Here is a 27,755-nt window from a genome sequence, read left to right as displayed (position 1 = left end):
TAGAAAGCTCCATGTGGGAACAGAGCATATTCCTGGGGTTTTGGCATTCTGCTTTTGTGTCTATTAATAATCCCCCGGAGTGAGTCATATGGAGCTGCATTTATTCACTGACTCGGAGAGAGCTGCTACCCAAAATAGCAGCTCTGTAATTTTTTATGATGCTGTAATGCCAGTGCAGTGAAGATTGACATCATTTGAGGGAGATGCTCCAGCCTGGCAGCCAGAGAACCCGTGTCCAGCCCCACAAGGAACGTGGGGAGCCACGTGCTCCATTACATAAAAGCGCCGGAGAGCCAGCACGGGGTGGAGATGCCTTTTCTGTCCTCACCTGAGCATCTTTTCCCCAGATTCTTCATCTATTTTAGGCCTTTCTAAGCCTTTTTTGCTCATTTTCTTCAATCACCAGGAGCACTGGGCCAGAGGATGATGAGGAAATGGCTTTTGCTGCAGAGGGGAGCCTCAAGCACATCTCAAACCATCAACCTGCCTGCCAGGAGGTCCATGGGGAAATCTTGAAATGCATCAAATTCAGCATCACCAGCTCATCCTTTTTCTCACCCACATTGCTGCTCTGTGTCCCTCCCTGAACCCCTGCGTGTCCCCTGGGCCCAAAATCTGCCAGCTCCTTACCAGCCCCATGTTCCTGAGTGATGGCAGCCCCAGGCAAAGGGCAGAGAAATGCTGGGGCAGGGTTTGGGCTGGGCTTTTTAAGGATCAATCTGGATTTCTGGATTGCTTCTCATTCTCTGCCCTGCACTGCTGCCATCAGGTCTGTCCTGGAGTGGCAGCCAGTGGGGCATCCAAGACATTCTGGGGTGGCCCCACTGCTCCCCAAAAACACCTGCAGGTACCACACAGGCTTTTAGGCACAATTCTGGCTAAAATTCCTCTGCAGGGCCCCAGCCCATCACTCTGTGCTCTCCACCAAAGCATTAGGTGAGACGAATTTGCCAGTGCTGGGCATCAATAGCCTGGGTGAACTTTTGCAGCTAACAGGGTTTTACAGGCTCCATTCCAGCTGGAAATGTTTATTAATATTACCTTGTCATGGAGCACCTGGGGAGAAAATGGAACTCCTGCCACAGCAGCTTTGAGCCACTGGGACTGATGGGATGAGCAGCAGCTGTGGCTGAATTTTGGTCAGAGCAGCTCAAGTGCTCTGGGTGAAGGGTGGCACACCTGCAGGGAAAATGGAAATGTGACAGTTGAGCTACAGGCCCTCAATACATCCACTGGCATAAATTAATAAATATAGTTTTAATAAGAGGAGTGAGGACCTGGTGTCCCTTGTTTCCTGAAGGGGGCACAAAGGGCCTTTGCTCCAAAATACTCCAATCCCTAAGTCCTGATGTTCCCAGAAAATGGGAAACAGTAGGCTGAAGGAATTTAACACTTTCCTGGCAAGGCTGGCAATGGTTTCTACTTCATATCATAATCACTGCTCAGCACTTGAATAAAGACTTGACTTTAGGACTCCTGCATCTTAATCGTAATTTTCTTAATCCTAACTTCCAGAGAGCAAAAATTTACAGGAATAGAGGTGGTGGAGGAGAGTTCATAACAGAGGAAGGATGAGGGATACACCCCTCAAAGACTCACCTTGTCAGGCCCAAGTGAGACCTGTTTTTTTCATTCTAAATGTAACAGATGCAGCAGTCAAAACAAACTTTTGAGGGTCTGGATTCTGGATCTTAAACATAAAACAATAATGCCCAAGTCATAAAGAAAAGAGGTTGAAATAGTCCCATTAGATCTGGTTGCTGAGAGCCTGTCCAGTTTCAGTTCTAGACTTTCAAAAGTGGTGTTTTGGTTGTTACAGTACCTCTGGGTTCAGGCAAAAATTCCAGGCTTTTCCAGCACTGAGGCTGCCAGTGAAGGACTGGTGTGACTGCCCTGCTCAAAGTGACAGCCAACAGCAATGCAGAAATGAGCATCAGTTCAGCACAGCTTGACCAGAATATTTACATTTTATTAAATCTTTACAATCAGCAGTTATAATCAAGTACACAATTATGTACACGGATTATGTACATTTTAGCCCAGACTTTTACATCACAGTACATAGTTGCCCTTAGAAATATTGGGTACATTTATCACCAGAGAGTAAAACCCAACAATAGTGTTACAGCACCTGTTATTAGACATCTTCCATAAGAAAATATACGGCTGTAAATTGGTCTGGCTAAAAAAACAAACAAACCAAAAATCTTATAAAATCTGAACATACAATTTTCATTCACAGAATGGTTTGTTTTCTATGTTCTGACTGATGCCTGTTGCATAAGATGTCCTGTTTTTCACCTCTCAACACACACTCATTGGTGCCTACTCAGGGACACTGGCAGGAGGAGGAGAACCAGAGCTGGGCTCATTCTCAAACTTCATTAAGAAACAATAAATGTAAACAATTAGAAGATTCTTCTAAGATCAAATGAGAAATTAATTGGCTAATCTGAATTACATGGCATGGAATAAGTGCTAGTTGCAGCTGTGATTCCTGAATTCTTCAGTTTTCAATACCAAAGAAAGGTACAATGCTATACACTAAGGGTGATTCCTGATTAATGATGAGCAATATTCCATATGCAGGGAGCAGACTTCCAAACATTTGGGAAAAACACTCTCTCCCCTTTCCAAAAAGATTTTTCTTTTTGATGAATACATTCTTTTTGCTTTTTAAGATGATAGTAACAGAAAACTGAATTCTTTCCAGAGTGATATGAACAGGTTAAACCAAAGCCTATGTCCTCATAAGGAGATACAAAGTGAAAATAACCTGAATAAAACTGTGCCCCCAATTTAATTCCTCTTTCCCAAAAGGTCAGCCTTGCCTGATTCAGGTCTGTAAACAAAGCTATGGCTCTTGTGATGGTTTCAAAGGTGAAGCAGAACTAAATGAAACAAAAACCACTTCAAAAGGAAGGAGGCAACAGTAATCTGAGGTAGGCCACCACCAAAATGCTGCCCCCTAAATCCACATGGAGTTCTGGGATCCCTGAAAGGTAATGCCTGCTGCTCTAATAACAGGTGGAGAAAGCAGTTACTAAAAATGAGCTGGTGATGGCAAGGAAAGTTAACCTTTTAATAACATTTGACATCTACACATAAATCTGCAAGTAAAAAAAAAGAAAACCTTTAGCTGCTATTTTGAGATAGTAATGACCAGAGGCCTCTAGGATATAAAAATAAGTATTTCCACCAAAAGAGCTATCAAGAAGGAAGATGATGTCCATGTCAGAAAGCATGGGAACAAAGATGCTCCTTTTGTGGCACTGAGCACTGACAGATCAATGGAATTCTCTGAGTGAAAACGTTTGATCTGCACCTCATGGTTTGATCCTGCACTTGGCTGTGTCCTGGCACTCCCAGGAACCAAGGACACTTACAAGGCTCCCATGGTCAAATGCCTTCTGTGAACTCATGTAACAAAACCCATAAATAAAAACATTCCCAACTGAAAACCCCCAGCTGCTTCAAGTCCAAGCCTCCAGACAGTTACTTGTGCAAAGGAATGACAACTCCATTTAAGAGCTAATTTCTTTCAAAGGACACTTATTCGCTATTTCTCCTCAAATTCCCTCCTACCCTGGTGATTTAAAGTTCTGGATGATATTTAGATGGACTGCCATGCTCTCAAAAGGTGCCTGTGCATTCTGAGGCTTTTGAAAGCAAGTGTGTGTGGCTGAGTACATGGATCCAACATGCCTGGGACTGCCCTGCTCACTGTACAGAGTATAAATACAGAGTATGGCTGTGCTAATTAACAGTTGCATATTCAGCACGTGTCATTTCACCAGCTAAATCAAAGGTACAGTCCAGACTGGGGCTTCCTCTTTATTTACTCCATTGCAAAGATGAACATAAACCTGCATTTTTTAGCCTGGTGCAGCATATAGGCAGTGTTCATTCTGTCTTTAATATAAAACCATTTTTTGAACCACAAGTCACTAAAAGCAGTTTATATAAATCAAGTTAGTTTTTGGCAGTTTCTTTGGACACAGTCAAAATGCCTCTATGTTGTTTAAACTTCTCCATTTTTACTTCAATATAATGTGGATAACAAATCTGGACTCCCACTTACCTGTAACAAACTCCAGAGCCTGGGATAACTCCCCTGGACTCTGAACTATCCAGCCAACAGCCAGAATTGTTGCTCTTCCTCACTGGCCCTGGCCTCCCTGCCTGAAACACCACACACACAAGTTGGATATAAAAAGAACATGGAGTCAAGCTGTTGGAAGTCAAACCTGTAGAAAAAGGTTTTGCTACAGCTGATGGAGCTGTGTCCTTTCAGAGACTGTTCCAGATTTTGGGGCAGGCTGGAGTTTTTCAACCTGGGAGGCCAAGGGAAACACCTGGGACTCAACACCTGCCTTGTGTGCTTCCCTCAGCCTCCAGCAGGACCTTCCCACAGCTTTCCCCAGTGGCCCCATGGCTGGCCCAGCCTCCCTGACAGGACCTGCTCACACTCTGCCTTTGGTTTGGACATTCCTGCAGCTGGAAGCAGAGCAGGAGGGGAACTCCCAGGTCCCCTTGTGGTTCCTCGTGGCAAGGGGTGCAAGGAGTGAAGAGCAGCACTGTGATATGTCAGACAAAAGCAGTCTGCTTCCAGCTGTGCAAACACCTGGAAACAATTCCCCTGCTGCTGTAAGGAAGGCTTTCAGCTGGGGATGGTGGGTGCCCCATCAAGAACCATTCCATGGTGTGTCACCCCACCCTGCTCAGCTGCTTCCCAGAGCCCCAGAGTCCCCTCAGAGCCTGGAAGGCAGGAGTCAGGCTCATCTCCACCTGGGGCACAGCACCAGCCACGGGGCCACCCAAATGCTTTGATTGCACGTTCCCATTTTTAAACAGGAAAAATTAAAACATACAAAGAGCCTGTGCTGGAATTCTGTGTTGTCTTCCAGGTGACACCTGGTTGCTCATCCCAATACTGAATATGTTTTCTTGGATATCAGAGCCTCACTTCTACCCAAAGAGGTCTCCATTTGTTTATTAACAAATAAGTTATTATTACAAGTCATAGCTCATCCTTTTCCATCATTTCAAATGCTTCTATATCTTCATTCCAGTCTGCTAATATGGATTCCATAGGCTGGACTTTGCTATCCCAGTGAGCTTTGGAAGTGGCCTCTGTCTGGGTGTTTTGTTCCTGAGGCTGGCTGTCCCCTGGTGTGCATGCTGGCTCTGGAGCACTGGCCTCTGCAGATCCAGAGGTGTGGGGATCCTCCTGTGCCATGGAAACACTGGCACTGGCTGTGCTGGCAGCAGACAAAGGATCAGGGTCACCAACTGCAGAGCTCTCTCCTCCTCCTTCGGGCTCCTCACCGACTGCTCCAGCATCCTGAGAGTCTGAAGGAGCTTCCTCAGAATTTGGTTTGTGTGCATCACTTTCTGATGATTTCTGGTCCATATTCTCCATTTCCAAGTCTTTGAAAGGGAAGGAAAAAAGAAAAAAAAAAGTTAAAACAACCATAGGAATGCAACATTTTATTATGTATTTGAAAATCAAGGTCACTTCCCTTGGCCTTATTTCTTCAAGGAAGAGCAAACTTTCCAGTGATATGAAAATTTAATGGTACTGAAGAATGTATTTTACAGAGGGATAGGAGGGAAGCCTTGTAAAAACATTTTAAAGGAGGGCAAACAGTACATTGAGGTTCATTTTGGTTCCTCAAACTTCAGGAGTGACTTGTGGGTCAGTGCCAGTTACCCTCCATCAGCTTTAAGCAAACATCCACTGCGTGCACTGAACTTTAATGCTGGATTTTAAAGCGCTCCCAGATCCACCAGGATCTCACATCTGAGCACTTGGGAGCTGGACAGAGTTTCCTAGGTTTGCTGAACTGTGCATTTGAGAGAGCCAAAGCCAGAGCCTCCCCACTCCAAGCAAGTAACTCACATCTCCCACGTCCCAGCTCAGCTCCCAACAACTGCCCAATTTAGTCATGCACATTTCCCTGGGTTTGATGCTTATGGCTATAAGAAGGACACTGATATTTCGGGATTTTTTGGGAATTTAACTGCACATGCCACTGCTGACATGGGATACTTACTGCTATCAATAATGTAGTTTGGAATCATTTTACCTTTAAAGATTGTTGCTGGGATTCCAAACGGAAGCACGAGGAGGGGGAAGAAGCAGACATGGATTACAAACTCTCAAAGGCAGAGCTATCCTCTATTCAGCATTTTGTCAGAGCACTTAGCACAGTTATAAACAGGAGGGATTTGTAAAAAACAAGACAAGATTTTGGCATATTGGCATATCCCCTTTGCAAACAGGCTGATTTTCTGGATACTTGCTCTCACCTACTCTGCTTGGACACACCAGTGCTACAAGGAAAGCTTACAAGAGGAAAATCTGGATTTTTCTGCTGCATTCAAACATTTCAACTGGGCATGTATTAGCTTGCAATTTTCTTGCATTATACAAGAACACCCACGAAACATCTGAGGTCAGCAGCCTTATTTCTCATGTTTACCACTTCTCCTTAGATAGGCAAAATGGTTCCAGCACTTGTCTCTCTCCTTTTGGGACCCAGGAATGTCACTGGGGATCTTGCTGAGGGAGGGATGCTCACAATGTAGGGCACTGGAAACATTCTGTTCCTGATGCTGCTTCAAAGCAGCTGATGACAAAAAGGGTTCAAGAGGAATCCAAAAGGCTGGATTTTCTCCTAAGCCAAAGTGACATTTAGGAACAGCATTTCTGGACGTTACCTTGTAGGGGAGTGGATATCAATGATATCTCTCAGAAATTTTTTTTTAATAAGAAACTAATTTCAGTGTCAAGCAGAAAACCACAGCACCTCTGGGCTGCAGTGCAAATTATTCCTGTCCATTTTCCACTGTGCCACAGCACAGAGGGGAGCTAGATTTACATAAATCACCTCAAACCTTACCTCTGTCTTTTGCTTTATCAGAAAGGAGCACCTCCACAGCCTCATACTCCCGGATGGCATCCAGGATGATGTTCCCTTCCTTGTTGAAGAGGAAGAGCATGGGAATGGTGATGTCATCTGTGTTCTTGCCATCCCCAGCCATTTGGAAGAGAGGGGCTGTGTCACTGCTGCTGCCCTCGTTGTCATCTAGGCAGAGAGTACCAGGGAAAGGGCAAACTTCCTGTTAGATCAGCTGAACTTGGAACAGCCTCCCCTGTGTTTTCCTCCACTTTTCATTTCTATCCCAATTATTCCTCAGGAGTTAGTACTGACAGCACCCTGCAATCCTTAAAGTAACAACTTTTAGTCTGCAAAAACACTGACAACCCCTCATCCCAACTTGTGTCTGCACAGAACCTGACAAACCCCAAACACCTCTTCATCTTCTGAAAGCACAACTGCTGTGCTTCTCAGCTTAAAGCTTGTCAGCTTTCCTGTATCTTCAAATCTGTAAAATTAGGTTACATTTACACAAATTAAGAACTTGGAATTGTATTTACCAATGACAATGCCTCCTATTGCTCCAGCTTTCTGAATGTTTCGTGCCTTTTCAGCAAACATGCACTGGCCTCTCTGCATCAAAGCAATTTTCTCTTTCACTGCCTCAGGATTAGTGATCTCTGAGCATCCATTATATGGCTTAATGGTTGCAACGAATCCTCTTGTCTGTTTGGAAAAAACAAAAATAGAGAATTAGAGCACTATGGTCATGCTTGTGAAAGATTCCCATGTATTTTTGTTCCTTCAGTCATTCTACTGCATTTAGTGTTGTCTTGTGTCAGTGCAGACAATCTATGCCTTGAAAGTGGAGCTCTAGAAGCAAAGAATGACTGAATGAAAACCTAATTCTCATAATCAGTGTGGTTTGTCTACACCTGGGAAGTGTTGTCTCTGGAAATTTTTTCTCCTATGAACTGCAAAAGTCTGGAACTCTTCTTTGGGGCTGCAACATGGGTTTTCCTACTGCTTCCCACAGGGACCCCTGCCTCTGTGGATTGCCCTCTTCCATCTACACAGAGCCTTCTAGAAAAGCTTTCCTTAGAACAACTTGCTCTAACTCTAAAAAGCTTCTGCCAGCTCCTGGCTGACATGAGAGGGAAACTTCTCCTAAATCACCATCTCCTTAGCTGTGCACTGCAGACTGGATGAGCTTGCTTTGCAACTCATGCTGTGCATGTGTTTTAAATCCTAAAGCATGGCTGCTGACTCAGGAGCAGAGCACAGACAGATAAGCCACTCACCCCACTACTGTAACCCCTGTCATTGTCACCACTGGGCCTGTCATTTTAACCCTGTAATTAACTGATCACCTGGAGGATCAGCTGGAGCCCTCAAACAACAGCAGTACTGTAGAGCTGAGGCCTGTGCAACAGAGAAAGGAACAGACACACCCACATCTCACATACCCCTGCTTTGTGCTTGGACAAGTCCATCCCAAACTGTGCTGGCCCAGCAGTCAAGACTACCCTGCCAAAGAAGGGATGGGAAACAATCTGCACAGCTCGAGGAGGGAGCTGCTGCTCCTTCTGCTGCTGGCTGGAGAGCTCAATCATTTCCTGCATGAACCGTAAGCCATCCTCAGCATCCAGGGAACTTGCTGCCTGCACAGAAAGGAATCAATAAACAATTTTATCTCAAATGTTTGAGGAATTTTGGGGAAAAGAAGCTGAAGCTGTGTTTGCTTGGACCACTGCTACAAAGACTTGTACACACAGGGTGGATGCTCACTTCCACTCAAGCATCATTTCACACAAGGTTTAGCACCTGCAGCAGCCAGGAAACTGAAAATATACAAATATATAGACCTCATAAAGAGATGGAAGTATCTCACACTGAAAGCAGTGTTTTCAGCCAAGATGCTGTTGGCCACATCACTTCAACCTGAGCAGCCTCTACCTAATTTACTGGTAGATTAGTTAAAAGTGTTGTTGAGAAAAATATTAACAAGCATCAGCCTCCTAAATATAGATACAATATGCAGCTCATGTGCCTCCTTCCACAGGGTGGCTGCCCCTCCTGAAGCTCCAGGTGTCAAGTATCATTGCTGGGAGGACTTTGCTGAGAGCTCTAAAAAATGAAACCCTGCCAGGTCATCTTACTTGCACTGCATGCTGCACTAGCTGTACTCGTCCATCTTTCAGGTGGATCAAACTGACTCCCATCTTCTTCAGGATCTCCAGGTGCTCAGGATTACTGGCCATGAAGTCTCTGGCTCTCAGTGGTGGTTTTGGTCCACTTCCCAAACTCTCCTCTCTGCCAAAAGACATCAGAGATCAAAGCTTTAAAAATCAGATTATCCTTGAAACAGAACTCTAGTGTTCTAGAGTTCTCTGCCATCACAAGATTGGAATTCTTGGTACACTGAGTGCAAGCTTCAGTGGAATGCAACTTCTCAATCAAGTTATCTTTTTTATAAAGTTGCCTTTATATAAGCAATAATTTTATAGTGCGAAACCTCCTTCCCAAGTATTGATAACAAAACTGCCATATACTCTCTCATTTGTAAATAGTCTGCATTATTGCAACACTGACCAAACCCAGCTTGCTCCATAAAGTTCCAAATCAGTTTTATTCATGAAATACAAATATAGAAGAGGTGGTCAGGAGGATAAACTTCCTCAGCCTTAACACTGCCCTAAATTCCTCAAAACGGGTGCCGTTATGTGTGGCAGCATCATTTCTTTACCACAAAGAGGACTTTCAGAATTGTTCAGGAGACTGCAGAAAGTATTTTACAAATAGAGACACACTTTCTGCAATACTCCAAGAGGCAGCTGTAGCCAAGGTATGCAGCTCATTCAGCTCCTTTTGCTTTGAAAGACTTGCTAATTCCACCTGGAAACAAACTAAGTTTTGCTGAGAGAAATCCAAAGCGATTTTTTCCTGTGACCAGGAATCATCCCTTTGGCCCATTCCAAAAGGACTGCCAGCTCCAGCACACCTCATGGCTCTCCTTCCCTGCAGAGCAGGGCCTGTTCCACTCAGTCCTGAGCTAACAAAGAGAGGAAACATCCATCTTACGCTCTGGAAATGCCCCGGGGACAGCTCTTATCCACCACGTTCTTCAGAGGCTCACGGATGCTCTGGGCAAACATGGGGTCATTTGGGAAGAGGATCTGGGTGTTTGGACAGGTCCAGTCAAAGTTGCTGTCATCCAGCTCTGTGTACTCTGTGCTCTAAAATCAAAGATACAGAGTAAACAAAATGCAGGTTATGTTTTTACATAAAGAACATCAATAACTTATCTGTGTTCTGGGGACATCTGGCAGCAACAGAGGGGAGCCAGTGCTCTGCAGCCCCTTGGACAGATGAATACAACACTCATTCTTAATTTGTAATTTACTAAATTTATATACAGTTTCTAGGTGTTTTTTTTTTTCAGAAACAGCTAATCCTCTGCTAGTAGACAGTCCTTGTCAAGCCTGCTCATGACAAAGCCAGTGCCCTGTATTTTATGTGCTGGACAAGCAAAGGCAGTAGTTCTGGTTTCACCTGATACTGGCTTTACAGTGAGTAACCAGCTGCAGGCTTTAGGTCATTCTTACTAAAAATGTCACATCTTTTCTTGTGAACAAAAGATTCTCCTCCTCAGGAACCACACAGACTTGCAAGTCTGGATAAGCAAGGATGAATCTCTATATAATTCAAACAATTTCTATTTTCAGGAATGATGGCAGAGTGAACATCTGCACAAATTGCTGGTTTGTAACATGTGAAGCCATGTGGAACATGTCTGGTGGTTTGGAGCCACATTTAGCATGTCCTTAGCTTAGCAAATAACTGGCTATAGATAACTGGCAAGCTCATTTCATAACCCATAAAAATTAATGTAGTATTCATCTACCTAAAAAGACTCACCCCTCCTGTTTGCAACATACTGGCCAATGAAAAATCAGGGATTTCAAGGCTCCCTAAAACCCAAGACCTAAAGGATTGTTACTAAAACGTGACCTTTCTTGTTTATGAGAGCAAATACAAACAGGATGTTGGGTTGATAGCACCAAGTATCTCTCTCACAGTTTGTTTTAATAGCACTGTATTTATGTTAAAAATCATTTACACATTCCATCTGTTCAGATAAAATTCCTTAAAAGAGGAACACCCAACGACACAGCCTTTCAGCCACCTGACACCATTTTCAATGGGTTTTGCTTACTTGGATTATGCCCATTTGCAGCTTTGACTCAAAGAGCTTAAAAAAGTGCATTTGAGCAATTTATTCTATCCTCTCTACTGGCTTTTCATTAACATTTGCAGTTCTCAATAGAACAAACTAAGTTAGGCCAGCACTGAGAACAGCACCAGCTGTGGGAACCCTGCCTGTCTCAAAGGTATTAAATTTTTATATTGGGAACAAAAGTTACATAAAATGCTCCTTCAGACCCTTCAGAAAACTTCTTGCTTAGTGCAAAAACCAGCCTGTTTCCAAAACTCAAGGAGGAAAGATAAATCACAGGGAAGGAACATTTCAGAGAGGATGTAGGATTTCCACCCTGAAGGAACATTTAACACCAAATCCATGATCCATTAAAACATAACCAGTGTTTGACATTAAGATGAAATAACTGAAAATTTGTCACTGCTTAATGCTAAAGTCCATCAAACAGTGATTTTTCCAGGATATATGGCTTGACACACAATATAAGCCTTTTCCTCTGATCCAGGCATTATTCTAAAACTCTTAGAAAATGCTAAAAATAGAAGCACAAATAAGGGAATTTGTATCCTCGATGTCTCAGACATAATTTTCTCTTTCTCTTCTTCCTTTTTCTTATTGCCTTACAGACAAATTATGTCACCTTGTTGACCACAAAATCAAAAAAAGGTGAAGATTTATTATGTTTCATGGCACAGTTGTATCACTCCAGGTTATTTTGGAAGGTTAAATGATTTATAAACCCACAACTGTTCTCATATTTATGCAATAGGTGCCTACTGCATGGACTAAAGTGATTAAACATCCCTAATCTGTCTGTAGCTCTGTTTCTTGTCAAATTAATTCCACAGCTGTCTCAAAAACCTTTCAAAATTTGTTCACAAGAACAAACAAGAAAACCTTTGGTTTTAGAAGAAATAATAAAAAAAATAAAGATGGGGACAAATTATCCTACTGTATTATCTTCCAATTTATACAGAAGTGGGGAATGATTTTCTTTTAAAATCTTGCTAATAATTCCTATCTTGTATCTCAAGGTTCAGCAGTGCAGAATCCAGTCATTATTCCTACTCTTGTGACTGTTAATATGATGAAACAGTGCTTATTAAACAACGTGTTCAAACTGGTGCACTTCCTCAAACTATGATCTTTCCTGATTTTATTTCCATTTCTCCTCAAAAAAAGGAAGTGTACCACAGAAACTGATTTAGACTGGAGCTGTTACATACTGTATTTTTTTTAGAGATGGTTTGATTTGTTGTGGAGAGCCAGAGTGGCAACAGATGAGCTTCTGTGGTGAAGATATAATCTTCAATGTCAAAAATCATGTCCTCCTTATCAGCAAACAGCAGGTACAGATATTTAAACATCTCAGCCAGGAAGAATGAGTCCATCCTGTGGAGAAAAAGGGGATATCCTTTAGGGAGAGCTCATTTCTAGAACATCAGTAGAATAAATATTCCTAGTTCTCCATCTCTGAAGACTTCATGACTATCACTGCTAATTCCATTAGCATTCCCTCTGCTTGGAAGAAGCTGTGTTTGGAGGGAAATGATTCAGCACATTCAGTACAAAAGAGCATTACAGAAAAAAACAAATAAACCTCCTGACAAACTTACAGATTTGAAGTATATTTAGCTTGAAAGTAATTAATCTATTGCTCTCAGACAAATGAAAGGTTATTAAACTGAAAATATTCTTCTGGAGCAGCCTCTAACCCTACTGAAACAGTGCACAGCTTGTTTCAATGCATTTACAGTTCAATGCAATTACAAACAGGTAATTTAAGGCTTGGTTATCAGAGTGAAGACAGACAGCTCCTCAAATCTTAATTCAATTACACAGGGAAATTTGATTTTTTTTCTGTGTTTTTGTACTTTAAAAGATAATTGTACAAACTTTACCTGTCTTCATGACTTCCTGTACGAACATCCTTCATTGCAGCAAACCCACAGGGAACTCTGGCATACTTGTTCAAGTTTTCAATGAGGGTTTTTCCTACTTCTAGGTAGTAAGGGTCTCCTGTAGCCTATGAAATAAAACAAAAAAAATTTATAACCATTACATCTTGTTTATATCCTAAACTGGCTCCAGTGGATAAGTTAAGATGGAGATATGCCACTCAGTTCTGTATTGAAATAAAACAGCAACAAAACTCCAGGTGCAAGAAAAAGTGCTCAGAGGTCAGAGGAGTGGATGTGACTGTACCTTATACAAGAAGTAGGTGCTTTCAGCAAATTCAGGCCTCAGAGGATGCTGAGCCCAGTGAACTCTGAAGTCTGTTGTGAATGCCTGAGGATGAAAAAGAACAGACAAAAATAAAATAAACGCAGGAATGCAAACCAAACACAGGTTTACTTGAACAGCCTAGCTTTGATAAACACCATTTTTGCAAACATACCTACCACCTGACACCTCCAGTGCAGTCAAGTGTCACTGCACACTGACAGATGGTTAAGCAGCTGTTTCTAAATTAATACCACAGGCTAGATGTCAGATATCTAAAAATTTCCTAGTCTACCTATTCACTCTTAATGAGCACTGGGAAAAGCCACTTCTGTCATATATTCACCACTATTTCACAGTAAGATTTAAACCAAATCTTTGCTTAGGGGATGGTCTGTTGGCTTAAATATAACTACCTGACACTTTACAGTTTCCTTCATAAGTACAAAACACAAAAAGCCAACCAAAACCCCATAAAGAGTCAAATTATACCATTTTAAAAGACCTCAAAAAAAAAAGTCATTGCAGGGCTTAGCAATCTTTGCTCTCAATAACCACACTAGGTGAATGTGATGTTAATTAAAATGTTCTTTAACAGAAATAAGCTTACACTAGAGGAAAGTCAGAATTAAACCCAGAGTCAGAACATTTAAAATATAATCTGAGTCATCACAGATTAAAGACACACACTTCAGCAGGTAAACAAGCTTTTCTGTGCACAATGGACTTGCTTAAAGACTTGCAGCATCTGCAGTGTTTGTGTGCTGACTTTCAAAGTCATTATACAAAATTTCAGAACATCCTCTCAGCTGTCAGACCTGCAGAACTGCAAATCACATAAGAATGCTGTGGAAATGAAGCTCTGATTTTAATAACATATATACCTGCTGGTTTTTCAAATGGGCATCTGCAACTGCTCAAATTGATGTAAGAATTGTAAGAATCCGTTTACACAATCAAAATTACAAATTTTTGATCTACAAAATCAAAAAACTACTACCTTACCTCTGGAAGGAAGTTATGCTTTTTTATAACCTGATACAGCATCTCATGTGTTTCAATAGCAGGTCTAATATCACCCTTCAACACCTAAAATTAAATAATAAAAGTATCATTAATTCACCAAGCATAGGGCTAATACTCAAGGTTAAAAACACTCATGGTGTGTTCATGTAAAGCCACAGAGCAGTCACTACATACTGTAATTATTAATCCCTATCAGTGTAAGTCACAGCTACTCCTTAAGAGTTTTTTAAGCAAAATCACTGAACTCATTAAAATTATTGCCCATGTAGAACAAGGACTTCTGACATTTACAGAGAACTTGAAAATGTCATTTAGGTTATCTTAAAGATGTCAATGGCACACAAAGTAGAAAACCAGTTACTAGTACAAAGGCAGCTTAATTGGAGTATTTTCATGGCTAGGAGTGAAGGAAGCAAATTACAGGAACACACTTGTCCTGATGCTCAACACAGCCAGCAAAGCACATTAACTTGCATCATGGCAAGTACAGAAGACTAAGTACAGAAATCATGGAATCAGAATGGTTTGGGTTAGAAAGGACCTTACAGCCCATCCAGTGCCACCCTTGTCACGGGCAGGGACACCTTCCTCTAGCCCAGGCTGCCCCAAGCCCTGTCCAGCCTGGCCTTGGACACTGTCAGGGATGTTCTCTCAGTATTTCTGAAAATCAAATTACTACACTTGGCTTGAAAATCATACATCCAACCCAGTTAATAATTTCTTTGTTATTAAAACCATCTGTACTTGGGTTTTACACCTTACCTGCAATCCAGGGAAGAAAGCAAGCAGAGAATCCATCCAGGTCCGAGCATTTAGCATTGGTTTGTGAATGTGAACATCAAGGAGAAGAGGTGGCTGGCTGATGTATCTCATTATGGCATCATAGTGCTGCCAAACATCAGGAAAAGCAGAGTTTGTATCAATTCATTCCCCAAAAAAGAGACAGATCACCAGACTGGCATTGCATTTGAATGGAAAAGCCAGTACTACATCTCCAATCATTATTACATTTGGCAGTGCCCCTCATCTCTAGTTTTGCAAACTAAAACCAAGTGTAGTAAATACTGAAAAGCTCCACATTACTACACTTGCAAAGCTTACCACATTTCCAAGGAATACACATACACAAAAGTACATCCAGCAGCCATGTGATAAACTAGGAATATCACAGTTAAGGCACATTTGTTTTGGCTGAATTTTAAAGCACACTCTAAAGAAAGCTGAAATTGCTTTTTCTGAACAACAGAATTCCAAAGCATATGGATCTCAGGAGGAAAAGGAGGTTAAAAAACCCACACAAAGCAGTTAGACTGGGTGGCTCAGAAGAACTTCTAAACCCACTAGGTCACTTGCCACATTGCTAAATTCCAATCCTAAACTTTGTTTTCAGAAGGTGCAATCCTGAGCACATCAGCCAAACTGACAGGAAACACTTAACAGATGTAGCTCAAGGAAAATGTAACTTAGGACCATGAAATCATCATTACACCTAAAGTATTACAACTTTAACGATGGAATTATTATCTTCTAATAAAAAAATCATGCTATATGATGTAAAATAATTTTATTATTTAAGATGTTTTTAATGGATATTGCTATTTTCAAAATAAATAATGCTTTTATGAAAGAATTATGATGCTGACCAAAGCTGCTCAGTAATTTATGAATTAAAAAAAACTGAGTATGGTTTTCAGCTTGTATACTTAAATGCATCCTGGGCCTGAAGATCTGCAGAGCAAAGCAAGATTCACGCTTTGATTTTTTTTGTTGTTCCAGGACAGAATGAAATTGTACAATGGTTTGGAAGAAGAGGTCCTTACATTCTTTTACAGAAACATTTGCAGTATTGGTCTGGAAATACAGCTTCTCCCATACTAGGACCATGGATAAAGGCCTACAAGGTTCTGAGTTTTACTGGACAGGGTTAAAATAACTGCTCATGTGACAGCTAATCACCCAAGATTAGCAAAAACCCTCAGTAAAAAGAGCTGGCACTGAACACAGCAGAAGTCACAGAAATTCTACTAAAGATCCCTTCTCAGGCTAACAGCTGACAACACAATTACTCTGAAATTTGTATTGCAGAAGGCACAAACCTGAGCAAGGTGTTAACTTACCGTGTTAAATCTTTCCAGGAAACTGTCATCTCCCAGCAAGACATAGGCTTTTAATAAATATTCATAGTATGAATCTATTCCTGCTCCAACTCCACTGTCTAGGAACAGGTGAAAATAAAAAGGTGGGTTTACTTTATGTAGCAATATGGGTATTTTCCACATTTTCCCACTTTAAATTTAAAGGCTCTTCCAGTGAAAGGAAAAGCCTCCTTTCACTGGAATTAAGGCACAGATGGAAGCAGAGACACAATACTGTGTGTGTATGCCAAAGGCTTTGCACTACCAGTGCACATAATAATATGGACACAAATGCATTAAAAGACACTTATTTCACAGGACATCACTTCTCCCATCCTATTTATATTTTTCTCATGTATTTATAGCAGTCTCTGAAAATTCATCCCAAGGCACTTCCCTCTTGGTATTAAAGAGGATCAGGGAACACTTTGCCATGAATAAAACTACTTTCTCTACCAGAGCCAGGCTTTGGGGCAGCATGTTCCTCCACTGCCCATCCCATTAAGAACGTTCAGCAGCCCCCCCAGATAAGCTGGGGGTGGGTGAGACCCCCCTGGCCCCACCTTTGCGGACCCAGTCCCCAGTGTGGATGTTGATGGTGACCCCCACTAAGTTGCTGCTGCGCTGCCTCTTCTCCCAGATAAAATCCAGCGCCTTCCGGGCATATTCCTGCAACAACAACAGCAACAGGGAATTGGGAAACATAGACACTCAACTCTCTGATTCTTCTGGCTATTTCAATTAAGATGCCAGGAAAGGAATAGGATGTTTCATGTCTAACTATTTCAGAACTCTTTCTGATCTTCAGAATATTTATTTTGTTTACTTCTGTATTACTCTAACTACTTTCAACCAAAATTATTTCCTGTGATTTAAAAAATGATTGAAAAAAAATCAAACCTTAGAAGAAAACCCACAAACACTACAAATCTCAACATATACAAAAGTTTTTGTGCAGCACAGCTAAGACATGCATTTAGTGAACTCAGAATTCTTTTTCCAAAATTAGAAACTGTAAACACTACACTAAGGCAAAAAATAAGACATCGTGGAAAGCAAACCTCAAATATAGATGTTCCTGTGAATCTGCTTAAAGCTGCAAACTCAAGGATCAAGGTACCAGCACAAGCTGTACAGGTATCAGTTTCTGTTCCTGTTCGTGCTTCTGGATGTCTTACACCAAATTTTAAGTTAACCTAGAGAAAAACAGACATTATAATATTTATTTTTCCTAGCTGAAAGAGTTTACATTCCCTGTATAACACGTATATAATCTATGCTCTTTCTAAAGACAAGAAAAAACAGATCTCTCTGGTTTTGCTCTTTGTTTTAGACAAAGAGAACTATCCACAAATACTTAAAATCCCAACCCTCCCAAACATGATCCTGTTGCCTGGTTCACTAGGCATTTGAATAAGAGAATACAATAAGAGAATAAAAATCTAATCTGAGCAATTTTTTAGCAACAAATCAGGAACTCAAACCATCACAAGAACTCCTGGAAATGTAGTTTTGTAAATACCTCACTACTCCTGGCTCTTAGAGTACCTGCAATTTATCAGTTTTCAATTTTCTTGCCGCTTAATAAATACAGAAATTATTTTGGAAACAGATATAAAATCAAAACAGCAGAAGTCATGATTACAGTATAATCCTGCATTACAGAAACAGAACTTACTCTTGGATAAGGGAGACCACTAGTGGTGTTAAAAGCAGGTAAAAGCTTGTAGCCCAGTTCCTTGGCCATGTGCAGGAGTTCACCATTGTACCACTGCATATATTCACCTTTTTCCTTCAGCATAATTGCCACTGAGTGCCCACCTAGGAGACCTCTAAACACAAGAGAAATGATCCACATCTCAAAAGGTATGTTCATCTGAACAGCAAGGACAGCTCTCTACAATTAGATGACCTGTACATAACTGTGACCCTAGTTTTTAAACTGCTGATTTAATTCCCATTATAATCAAGGTTTGCTATCAGGATTTTGGAAGCAATTCTTCTTGTTTATCATTGGATTCATCAATATAAGACAGGAATAGCAACCAAGACCTCCAAAATGTCATATAATAACTTAAAATTACATGCTCTCATCCAGCATTGAGCCCCAGAGGTCCCTTCCAAGCTGAAATAATCTATGACCCCAGGTATCAAAATGTGGTAAATCAAGTATTGAACAGAGACATTTGCAAACCTGTTTTTCCAAAGCAACCCCCTTGCTCCCTCAGCATGCTCATGGGGTTCTTAATCAGCAAAGCTGTGCCTGCAGCAGTGAGATGGGGCAGCTTGATCCAGTACCACTGCAGCAAGTCCTGCCTTGCATTTTAAAACCACTCTCTGACAAAGGCACAACTATTTCAAACAGGTGGAATAGTACAGAAGAGTGTCTTAAAGACCCTGCCTAAAATCCACATTTTTAGGAGTTTTGAAAACAAATGTTACTCACCCAAGGACTCTTATGTTGGTTTCAAAGACAGACACAACTATGTCATTATCTAAATTAACATCCTTTATTACTTTTTTTACAGCCTCTTCAAACTCTTTGGTTTTATTTAACACCTGGAATACAACAGTGAGCAGGTGTTCAGTTCCAGTAGAGCTAATGCAGTCACAGTGTATTTGCATACAGGATATTTCAGTGCACACAAAGTTACCCAAGAAATATGAACATACAATTTAAACCAGAAATACATCAGCAGTTATTAAGAGGTGCCCACCACCAACTGAGCCTCTTGCTTTAGACTATAACTCTTTTGTGTTAAGTTAGAGCCAAAATAAAAGCAATATAAAAAAGTATCACTGAAATGTGAAGGAACTGCTGTAGTTGTTACAACCAACTCCAAACTCCATTCTCACAGCACTTCAAAGTTCCCACAAGCAACAGTCACTTCAAACAGAGCCAGAGATCAACAGCCATGAAAAAGAAATCTAAAAATAAGTCTGAGCATCAGAAAACAATCTCTCTGTTTTATCAAAGCTTATCAACAGATTAAGCTTACCACAAGAGTGTCCAAGGTATCAATTAAGGTCAGTGAAAACCTATGAAAGAAAATTTAAAACAGATTTACTACAGATCTGTATCTGTAGGAATTAAGTGATTTTTAATAGTAACCGATACCAGGGAGGAAACTAAATTCTCACAGACCACCAGCTGCAAAACAATCAGCTGTACTCAACATGTTTAATATCAAAACCTCTTTCTAAGTTTCTCCCCTTTGCTAGTGACCAGAATAGGAGCTGACAAAGAGGCTATGATTACAGATACATTTATTTACTGCAATGCTTTCTAAATTCTGGTAAATAAATTTAATTTTTATTTCTTGTCTCCAATCAAATCTATTAGAAATCCAGCATAAAAGTTTAAGTGGTTTTCCAGCCTCTGTTTCATTTGGTTTTTCAAAAAAAAGGAAAAATGTTGAGATCACAAGCCATTCCAAGCTAAATTTCTCATACCAGAAACTGTTCCAATACTAGCAAGTGGTAGGCTTAAAATAAAGAACTACTTTATTTATTCTAAAATAAAGGACTATTTTAGCAGTGCCCAAGGCCAGGCTGGACAGGGCTTGGAGCAACCTGGGCTGGTGGAAGGTGTCCCTGCCCATGGAACTGGATGGGCTTTAAGGGCTCTTCCAACCCAAACCAGGCTGGGATTCTGTGATTATTCCATGAAAAGAGAGCATGTCAGCTCCACAGTGCCTGAAACAAGAAGATCCTAATGAGGATCAGAGGTTTTCTCCAGGGCTGTTCCAGTGCATCCCAAGCTGAAGGAGCTTTCCCCATCCCAGGAATTATATCTATAATTGTATCTTAAATATGTCTAATTCCAACAACTCCTCCTATGCTAAGACACACCCACAACACAGAATAGAATTTACAGAACACGATGGTGTTAAAACTGAACACTGTGGAACAGTTAAAATTGCCTACTGAGGAGCACACATCAAGGATTTCAATAAGTGCCCAGTGTTTGAAACCTTGCAGGCAACATGTGACACCAAAATTCTAATTAAGTGTTCCTATATTATAATTCTCTTGAATTTGTAAAGACATAAGGGCATTCTGTGAGTGCTGTTTTACAGGAGACATATTAATTAATGACTATGCACAACTGCCTAACAAATTCACAACTTTTTCTGTACAAGAGGAGAGAAATTATGCCTTTCACATCTATATGGAAGGCTCCTAAGTTCTCCAGGGAAACAGAACTGACCCAGCTCCCTCACCCTGTCATTCTGTGATTGCAAAGACTGGCAGAGAACACAACTGATGAGGCAGCTGGCAAGAAACAGGAATTAGATAAGAAATCTGCTACATAATACTGTAACTAATTATAAGGTAGAGAATAAAGCCTTTATACAGAAAAATAATAAACACATACAATAATTTAATGCATCTAAGGGTAGAGAGCAGGGGGGAAGGTATTTCTACTCAAATGGGCTGGAAGGTATTTCTACTCAAATGCTAGAATGTTACTTTTAAAAAAGGTCATTAAAAAGAATGGATTCAAAATACATTTTCATTGCATTTTTCATCTGCTGTATCTTTGCATACCTTCAAGGCAGCAGGATTATATGGAAATCTCTAGACTAAAAAACATCTGTACATAACAAAACATAGCCAAAATAACATGCTCAATATCCTACAGACAATTAGAAGCACTATTTAAGAGAAGGATTTCAGCTTTGATTAACATTACTGTGCTTAGAGACATTAAACAGTGATATTAAAAAAAAATCAGCTGTTTGTTATTAAAGAATTTGATCTATAAACTGCACATTTTCAAAGGTATCAATTACAAATGCATTTAGAATAGGTCAACTTTGCCTTTGATTATTCCATTTAACATGGAAAAAAACAGTCCTTAAATTTACATTCTGCTAGCCAAAGGATCAGTATTTTGTACTATCAACTCCCTTGAAAGAAAGAACAGAAAATACGTCTGAAATAATGTTTTATACTTCAGCAAAGGCCTCAGGCTATCATACACATGATAATCATTTGACTGCTTGTTTTCAGAAAACTTTCTACTTTAAAAAAGCACTTTAAATATCACTTATTAGGCCAGCATCATGGATAAGAGTTTACTGTTATGTTCAGCACAACATTAACCCTTATAACCTGTACTACTAATACCATGAATGTCAGCACACATTTGGAAGGCTTTCCTATGGAAAATACTTGGGAGGACCATTAAAAAATTATTTTTGGATTTCATTCACTGGTCAATTCTCTTCTTCTAATTAAGGTACAATTTCACATGAGTTAACTTTATAATAATAAAAACACAAGTGTAAGTTAACTTCACAACAACAAAAACACTTCTTACAAGTGTAAGTTTCTGGCCAAATCAACTGAACAAACAAGGTTTATGGGCTGCCAATTGTACTTCTATTCCTAGATGTTTACAGTGACCATTTCAGACACTAACTTTCCCAAGGCATCATCCACATCCCCTCGACTTGGCTCCTGACCCCGCACTCGTCCACGACAAGTTAAAGGCATGAGTTCATCAGCTGGATACGCATGCTCCTGTTGGGAACAAAACAGGGGAATCAGTTACAGTGCTCACTGCCACCCTTGGGAGCCTGCAAAAGGAATCCTCATCGTGCTGCTCTTCAGAAAACCTGCACGGCCACCACAGAGCCCTGCAGGTGGGAAGGAACCTCCAGAGTTCATCTTTTGCAAGCCCTCTGCTCAAGAAGGGTCACCCAGACCCAGCTGCCCTGTACCATGTCCAGGTAACTCCTGAGCATCTGCAAGGGGGAGTCCATGGCCCCTCTGGGCACCCTGTGTCAGTACCGGCTCAACTCCATACAGAAAAAGTGTTTCCTCCTGTTCAGAGGGAACCTGCAGTGGTTCAGTTTATGCCCATTTCCTCTCAGCACTCCTGACAAGAGCCTGGCTCTGTCTTCTTGACAGCCTCCCTTGTTAAACTCCCTGGAGCTTTCCCTTCTCCAGGCTGAACAGCCCCAGCTCTCACCCCTGTTAAATTCCCTGGAGCTTTCCCTTCTCCAGGCTGAACAGCCCCAGCTCTCTCCCTTGCTAAACTCCCTGGAGCTTTCCCTTCTCCAGGCTAAACAGCCCCAGCTCTCTCCCTTGCTAAACTCCCTGGAGCTTTCCCTTCTCCAGGCTAAACAGCCCCAGTTCTCCCCTGTTAAATTCCCTGGAGCTTTCCCTTCTCCCGGCTGAACAGCTCCAGCTCTCTCCCTTGCTAAACTCCCTGGAGCTTTCCCTTCTCCAGGCTGAACAGCCCCAGCTCCGTCAGCCTTTCTTTACAGGGAAGATGCTCCAGCCTCTCCATCACCTCGATGGCCTTCACTGCACTCTGCACAATGAACTCACCTGGCTGAGGGTGACAATGAGTGACAGGTAAGAGAACTCAGAAGTTCAAACAAAACATTGATAAATTACTACACAAGACATAAAAGATAACATTCACCAAAAAAAACCACCAAAACTTAACAAGGCTGAGCCTTTTACAAATATTACAAATATAAGACTGACATCAATGACAATGAATCTTAAATATATCTAATTCAAATAAACATGAAATTGCCTCCTTTAGAAGCTTAACACAAGTGGTTTGGGACAGAGCTTTTCTCTTTATTTCAGCAGGAAACTGGCTGCTGTACTGAGGTCTCCAGTTTGACTTCTAGTGGAGAACTAACATGTGGCAGGAGAAAAAACTTCAACTGCTGCACTGAAACCGCAAGTAAACACATGCAAAATCTTTCCAAATATATGGTACAAAAATAATCTGTATTCAAGCATGAAATAAAAATAAAAAAGAAACATTCCTCTATAAATAAACAGCTCTTACAGCAACTTCTTTTGAAACTGATGGTTTGTTTCCCTGTATACCACCCTCCTGAGTGTTTTGGTCTTTGCTCAAGTCTTTGTTCTCCTCAAGTTTAACTACAAAAGGCAGAATCTAGATCATTTTAGTACAGCTTAGATGTTTCTGAATACCTCTGCAAAGTATTCAGAAAAACAGATTAAAGAAATACACAACAAAAACAATGTCAAAACTGAGATCTTCGGCTTAAATTTTGGATAAGAGAAGTGATAAAAAATCTGGAAAAATAAACTTTTAGCTTTACAAATAAAGAACTTGAAGCATTTTGAAAAATAAAAGTTCACTTATTCTCTGCCTACATCAGAGAATAAGCAGCTATTGCACTGAGTTATTTCCCAACTTGTCACTGGCCTCAAGTGACTGACATGTCATTTTCACATGTTCTGACAGTCAAGAAGAGAAATATTCCCATTATTACAAATGTAGTTCAAGGACTGAAAAAACCCAGCAGCTTTTTCTAAGCTTCTGTTAACAACTTTAAAAAGACAAAAAAAGGCAAGGGAATTTCCCCTGCAATCAAACATGAATTTTCAGTCTTCTAAATACAAATGTCTAAAATATGTATTAATAGAAACAGAAAATCAAAACTTTTCAGCTGGCTGTTTCAAAAACACCTGCAAAAACACTTCATTCTCCTGTTGTCAGAATCAAGTCTGATACTCTAATCTTTTCTTCAGCTTTAAACAAGCAAGTCACATTTCTCTGTTTGTTTAGTGCTCCAGCATACGTGGCAAATAAATATCCTTTTGGCTTCAAAGTCTCCAGGATAACTGAAGTTTTCTCTCTCCTTCAGACAGAAGTTTCTTGCTTCAGATGTGGCAAGACCCCCACCAGTTGGCAATTTATCACACAATGAACAGTAGAAGCACAGCTCCTTGTAATATTTTGTCCAATTTTGCCAAACACATAAGTTTTCCATTGAGGAAATCCAAGCCAAGTGTTTTTCATGGAACCAGATTACAAAAATTACAACCAAAAAAGCCTTGATGTTTAACTGCTAAAGGTTTCAAAAGTCCAGAGCTTAAGTTAAAAGGAGAAACTGCACCCCTTTGAAAATCCTCTTGGCTTAGCTTTCTGTCCACTCTACAGTCCTGTATCTCCCATGCTGTATGAAGTTTAAACTCCTGAGATTTTAAGTATGAATTACATATTAAAGTTTAACCCATAACACAGAACCTGGGACATGTGGCAAGATGCCGCAAGGAAACAGCAGTTTGTGCTGCAGGAACTGATGCAACTTCAGAGGGGTTTCTGTAACAGCCACAAAGAATGTGCAAGAATGTTCACATGAAGCCAGTAAGAATTAATCTTTTATATTTATCTTAGTCAAATCCACACTGTCTCCTCAGAAGTGTATTACTTATAGAATATTTTAAAGTAATTTTACTTGAGGAAATGCACTCCAAGTAACCATTTATTGTTAAGCTTTTGTAAACAGAGCCAGAGCAGGGTGTGTGGGATGGCTCAGAGATCCAGAACAGGAGGATACCTGCACAGGAATCACAAGTCAGAGCAAAAGAAACCACAGCCAGCATGGCCCATGGTCATATGACAGTCACACCCTGGGATATGGCACCAGATTCCCTTTCTCTTCTGCAAACAGTCTGTAGAACACCCAAACTGCATCTGACATGGCTTACCACTGAAGAAATATTAAATGTCATTTTTACCTACAAAATAAGTAAGATCAATTTGTGTTCTCCAGAATCAAATGCTACAGACAGCTCTCCCAAAGTTCCATTTCCTGGAGTTTCAAACCAAATTCTTTACTGTTGATAGCCTGACATGAGATGAACTGGTTTGGGAAAGGTGTCAGGCACGGATTAGGAGAGTTACCACAAGCAATTCTTAGTTACCACTCTAAAAGTCTTCACAACCCTCCTGAAAGTAACACTTGTGGTCTTTTTAAAGGCTTTACAGGTGCTGTTATTTATTTTAGCTCTGTTTTCACCCCTTCTTCCCAGATATTTCTATAGAATGTCATGTACTGTAGGTTGTTTTCTCCCCTAGGTCAGCAACAACTCCTCTGAAAAACACCAAACAAGTATTTCACTTACCATATAATTGCTATATGCATGATCAAACATTTCAAGCACTTGATTTCTAAAAAAGAAAAAAAGGAAAAGCATTAGTGTCTGTCTCCCAATGGCCTTTAACAACACCATCTTACATCACACTTTAATATCTGAATGTCAGGCACAGGTCCTCCACTAACATACTCTACTCAAGTACATGAAATACAGAATAATAATTTTTCTTGATTCAGCTACTCTTGTCCACTCCAGTAAGGAAAGACTCCTTCTTCACCTAACATGAAATTATTTGGGGATCTCTTGGCAAGCAAAAACTAAAGAAAATTCTTACTTTTGCTTCCTATGTCTGAAAGAACAGAAATGCTTCCACACATAAAAACTCCCAAAAAAACACATTGTTTTTTAAGACACAGCACTACTTGTGATCATTCCTAACCTTTACACTAAGGAGCCCTGCAAGGAAAAAAGGATGCTAATTTCTACCATCAACATAATTCACAATCTCTGCTGATAAGACAGAACATAAAGGAGCCAGGAACACCACAATTATATTGTAAATATCCAATTTAGTTCAATGACTTGGAAATTCAAGAAGTAGTTTTGACTCTAGCGCATTAAGGCATCAAAAGAGCAGAGGATGGTGCTTTTCCCAGGTGCCTCTCGGGTTGCAGCAGGCAAAAAACCCCAGATAAACACACGGAGCTGCTGGGTGATGCAGCACACAGACAACTGCTTAAAACTTACATTTACAGGCAAACACAAACCACAGCAGGACACGGCCTGCACATGCCTGGGGTATCAGATGATATTTTAAGTGCAATGCAAAAATTTTAAAACAAATTGGGGGATGAAATTTCAACTCCTTGTGTAGCCTCGTGAAGAAAACATATAAAAGACTGCACAAATTATCCTGAGAACCCATGATGGAAAATCCCAGTAACTGTAAACACTGGAGTTAAATATCAACTTATACATGACAGCTGGACTTGATGATCTTGGAGGCCTTTTCCAACCTTAACAACTGTGAGAGTATCCACACTGCTTCTCCAGCAGACTTTTTGCATTATTGTTCTGTACAACTAACCACCGCATGGGAAGAGGACGATGAAACTGCCCCCAGAAGCACACTAACACAAAATACCCTTGATTGCAAATTTGTTTTAACAAGTCCCGCTCCATGCAGGAAAATGCATTTCTAGATATGTTGTAATATTTACCCTTCAGCTAAAAACTGCGATAAAAAATCAGCGTCTTACACGTACGTGCACGGGGACCGAGCGGTTTAGGTTACATACAGAACTGGGCAGAACACACGTCAACATTTACCTTTTTTATGACTCCCGCACTCTCCCGGCCACAATTAAACCAGCCGAGCGGGGATTTGCTTTTACCTTTGCTCACTTTCACCCCTAGCCCCTTTTCAGCAAGCCCTGCCTGAAGCTCCAAGGCGAGCTCCATGTTCCCAGAGCGCACGGCTCAATCCCGGAGCGGAGCCGGGGCCGGGCGTGCCCCGCAGCCGGGTGAGCTGGCCCGGACACGGCCAGGCTCCGGCACACGCGGCCCCAGCACGGCCGGCACCGGCACCGCGCGGCCCCCGGAGCGTTCGGGGCCGGACGGACGGACGGACAGACAGGGGACGCGGTCCCGAAGCTCTGCAGTCACCGATCCCAGCCCATCCCAGCCCCGCGGGCAGCGCACACGCCGGCCCGGCCCCGGCCCGCCGTCCGTCCGTCCCTGCGCTCACCCCAGCCGGCGCTTCTCCTCCCTGCTCATGGCCCCGGCGCCCGGGGCGGCCGCCAGCACGGAGGAGGCGGAGAGCAGGCCAAGGGCCAGGAGCTTCCAGGGCCTCCTCCAGCGGGGCCCCCGCTCCCCGGCGCGGCAGCCCGGAGCTGCGCTGAGGGCCATGGCGGCCGGCCGGGTGCCCGCTAGTCCCGCTGCGGGCCCATCGCCGCTCCCGCGGCTCCCGGGGCAGGAAGGGCCCGGCCCGGCCCCTCCGCGCGCGCCCGCGGGGGCGTAGCCAAGGAAACGGCCTCGCGCCGCCGTCGCTTCCGGCACCGCCCCTCCTCCAGCGCGCGCCGCCGGGCCAATGGGAGAGCGCGGCGCGCGGGTCACGTGAGCCGGCAGGGAACGTGTAACGGGAGGGTCGACGTGGACAAAGGGTGGGGAACCACAGCTCCCAGCGTGCCCCGCGTCCTGACAGCACACTGCTCCCGGCGTGCCCCGCGCCCCGCCCCGCCCGCCGCGCTGCCGCAGGCACTTCCCGGAGCGGCTCCGGACGGAAGGGGCCGTGCGGAGCAGCCCATGGTGGGCAGGGACGTACTGAGAGCCCCGTCCAGCCTGGCCTTGCACTCTCCCACGGATGGGGCAGCCACAGCTTCT

At 41.9% G+C, this 27,755-nt stretch overlaps 1 protein-coding gene across 2 annotated transcripts; it reads right to left on the bottom strand.

Moving 5' to 3' along the window:
* Nucleotides 1-1,959: 1,959 nt before the first annotated feature.
* EDEM3 (ER degradation enhancing alpha-mannosidase like protein 3) lies at nucleotides 1,960-27,354 on the bottom strand. 2 transcript variants are annotated; one of them, XM_058808373.1, is made up of 21 exons: nucleotides 27,121-27,354; nucleotides 25,401-25,446; nucleotides 21,916-22,016; nucleotides 19,487-19,526; nucleotides 18,934-19,046; nucleotides 18,166-18,319; nucleotides 17,549-17,683; nucleotides 17,051-17,156; nucleotides 16,470-16,567; nucleotides 15,115-15,240; nucleotides 14,332-14,415; nucleotides 13,309-13,392; nucleotides 13,005-13,129; nucleotides 12,330-12,495; nucleotides 9,966-10,120; nucleotides 9,044-9,197; nucleotides 8,351-8,545; nucleotides 7,445-7,610; nucleotides 6,906-7,091; nucleotides 6,057-6,104; nucleotides 1,960-5,430 (listed from the first exon to the last, which is right to left on the bottom strand). In XM_058808373.1, exons 1-21 carry the CDS (start codon nucleotides 27,279-27,281, stop codon nucleotides 5,021-5,023), a joined length of 2,853 nt encoding a protein of 950 aa, XP_058664356.1. In that variant the 5' UTR covers nucleotides 27,282-27,354; the 3' UTR covers nucleotides 1,960-5,020. The 2 variants fall into 2 exon arrangements, with proteins under 2 accessions (XP_058664356.1, XP_058664357.1); XM_058808374.1 differs by lacking the exon at nucleotides 6,057-6,104.
* Between the last annotated feature and the right edge of the window lie 401 nt (nucleotides 27,355-27,755).

This window comes from Ammospiza caudacuta, chromosome 7 (genome assembly GCF_027887145.1).
Source record: "Ammospiza caudacuta isolate bAmmCau1 chromosome 7, bAmmCau1.pri, whole genome shotgun sequence".
In the NCBI taxonomy this organism is placed as follows: Eukaryota; Metazoa; Chordata; class Aves; order Passeriformes; family Passerellidae; genus Ammospiza; species Ammospiza caudacuta.
The sequence above is the reverse complement of the archived record's forward strand: the minus strand, read 5'-3'. Positions and strand labels throughout refer to the sequence as shown.

Bases quoted from the DNA above. Each gene is read 5' to 3' on its own strand.
- EDEM3 (XM_058808373.1), bottom strand. From the start codon at position 27,281: ATGGCCCTCAGCGCAGCTCCGGGCTGCCGCGCCGGGGAGCGGGGGCCC. The intron at 17,157-17,548 runs GTTTGCTTTCCA...TTGTTGTTGCAG, and splicing joins CAGGAACATCTATATTTGAG to GAATATGCCCGGAAGGCGCT. The intron at 14,416-15,114 runs GTAAGGTGTAAA...ATTTAATTTTAG, and splicing joins CTTTCTTCCCTGGATTGCAG to GTGTTGAAGGGTGATATTAG.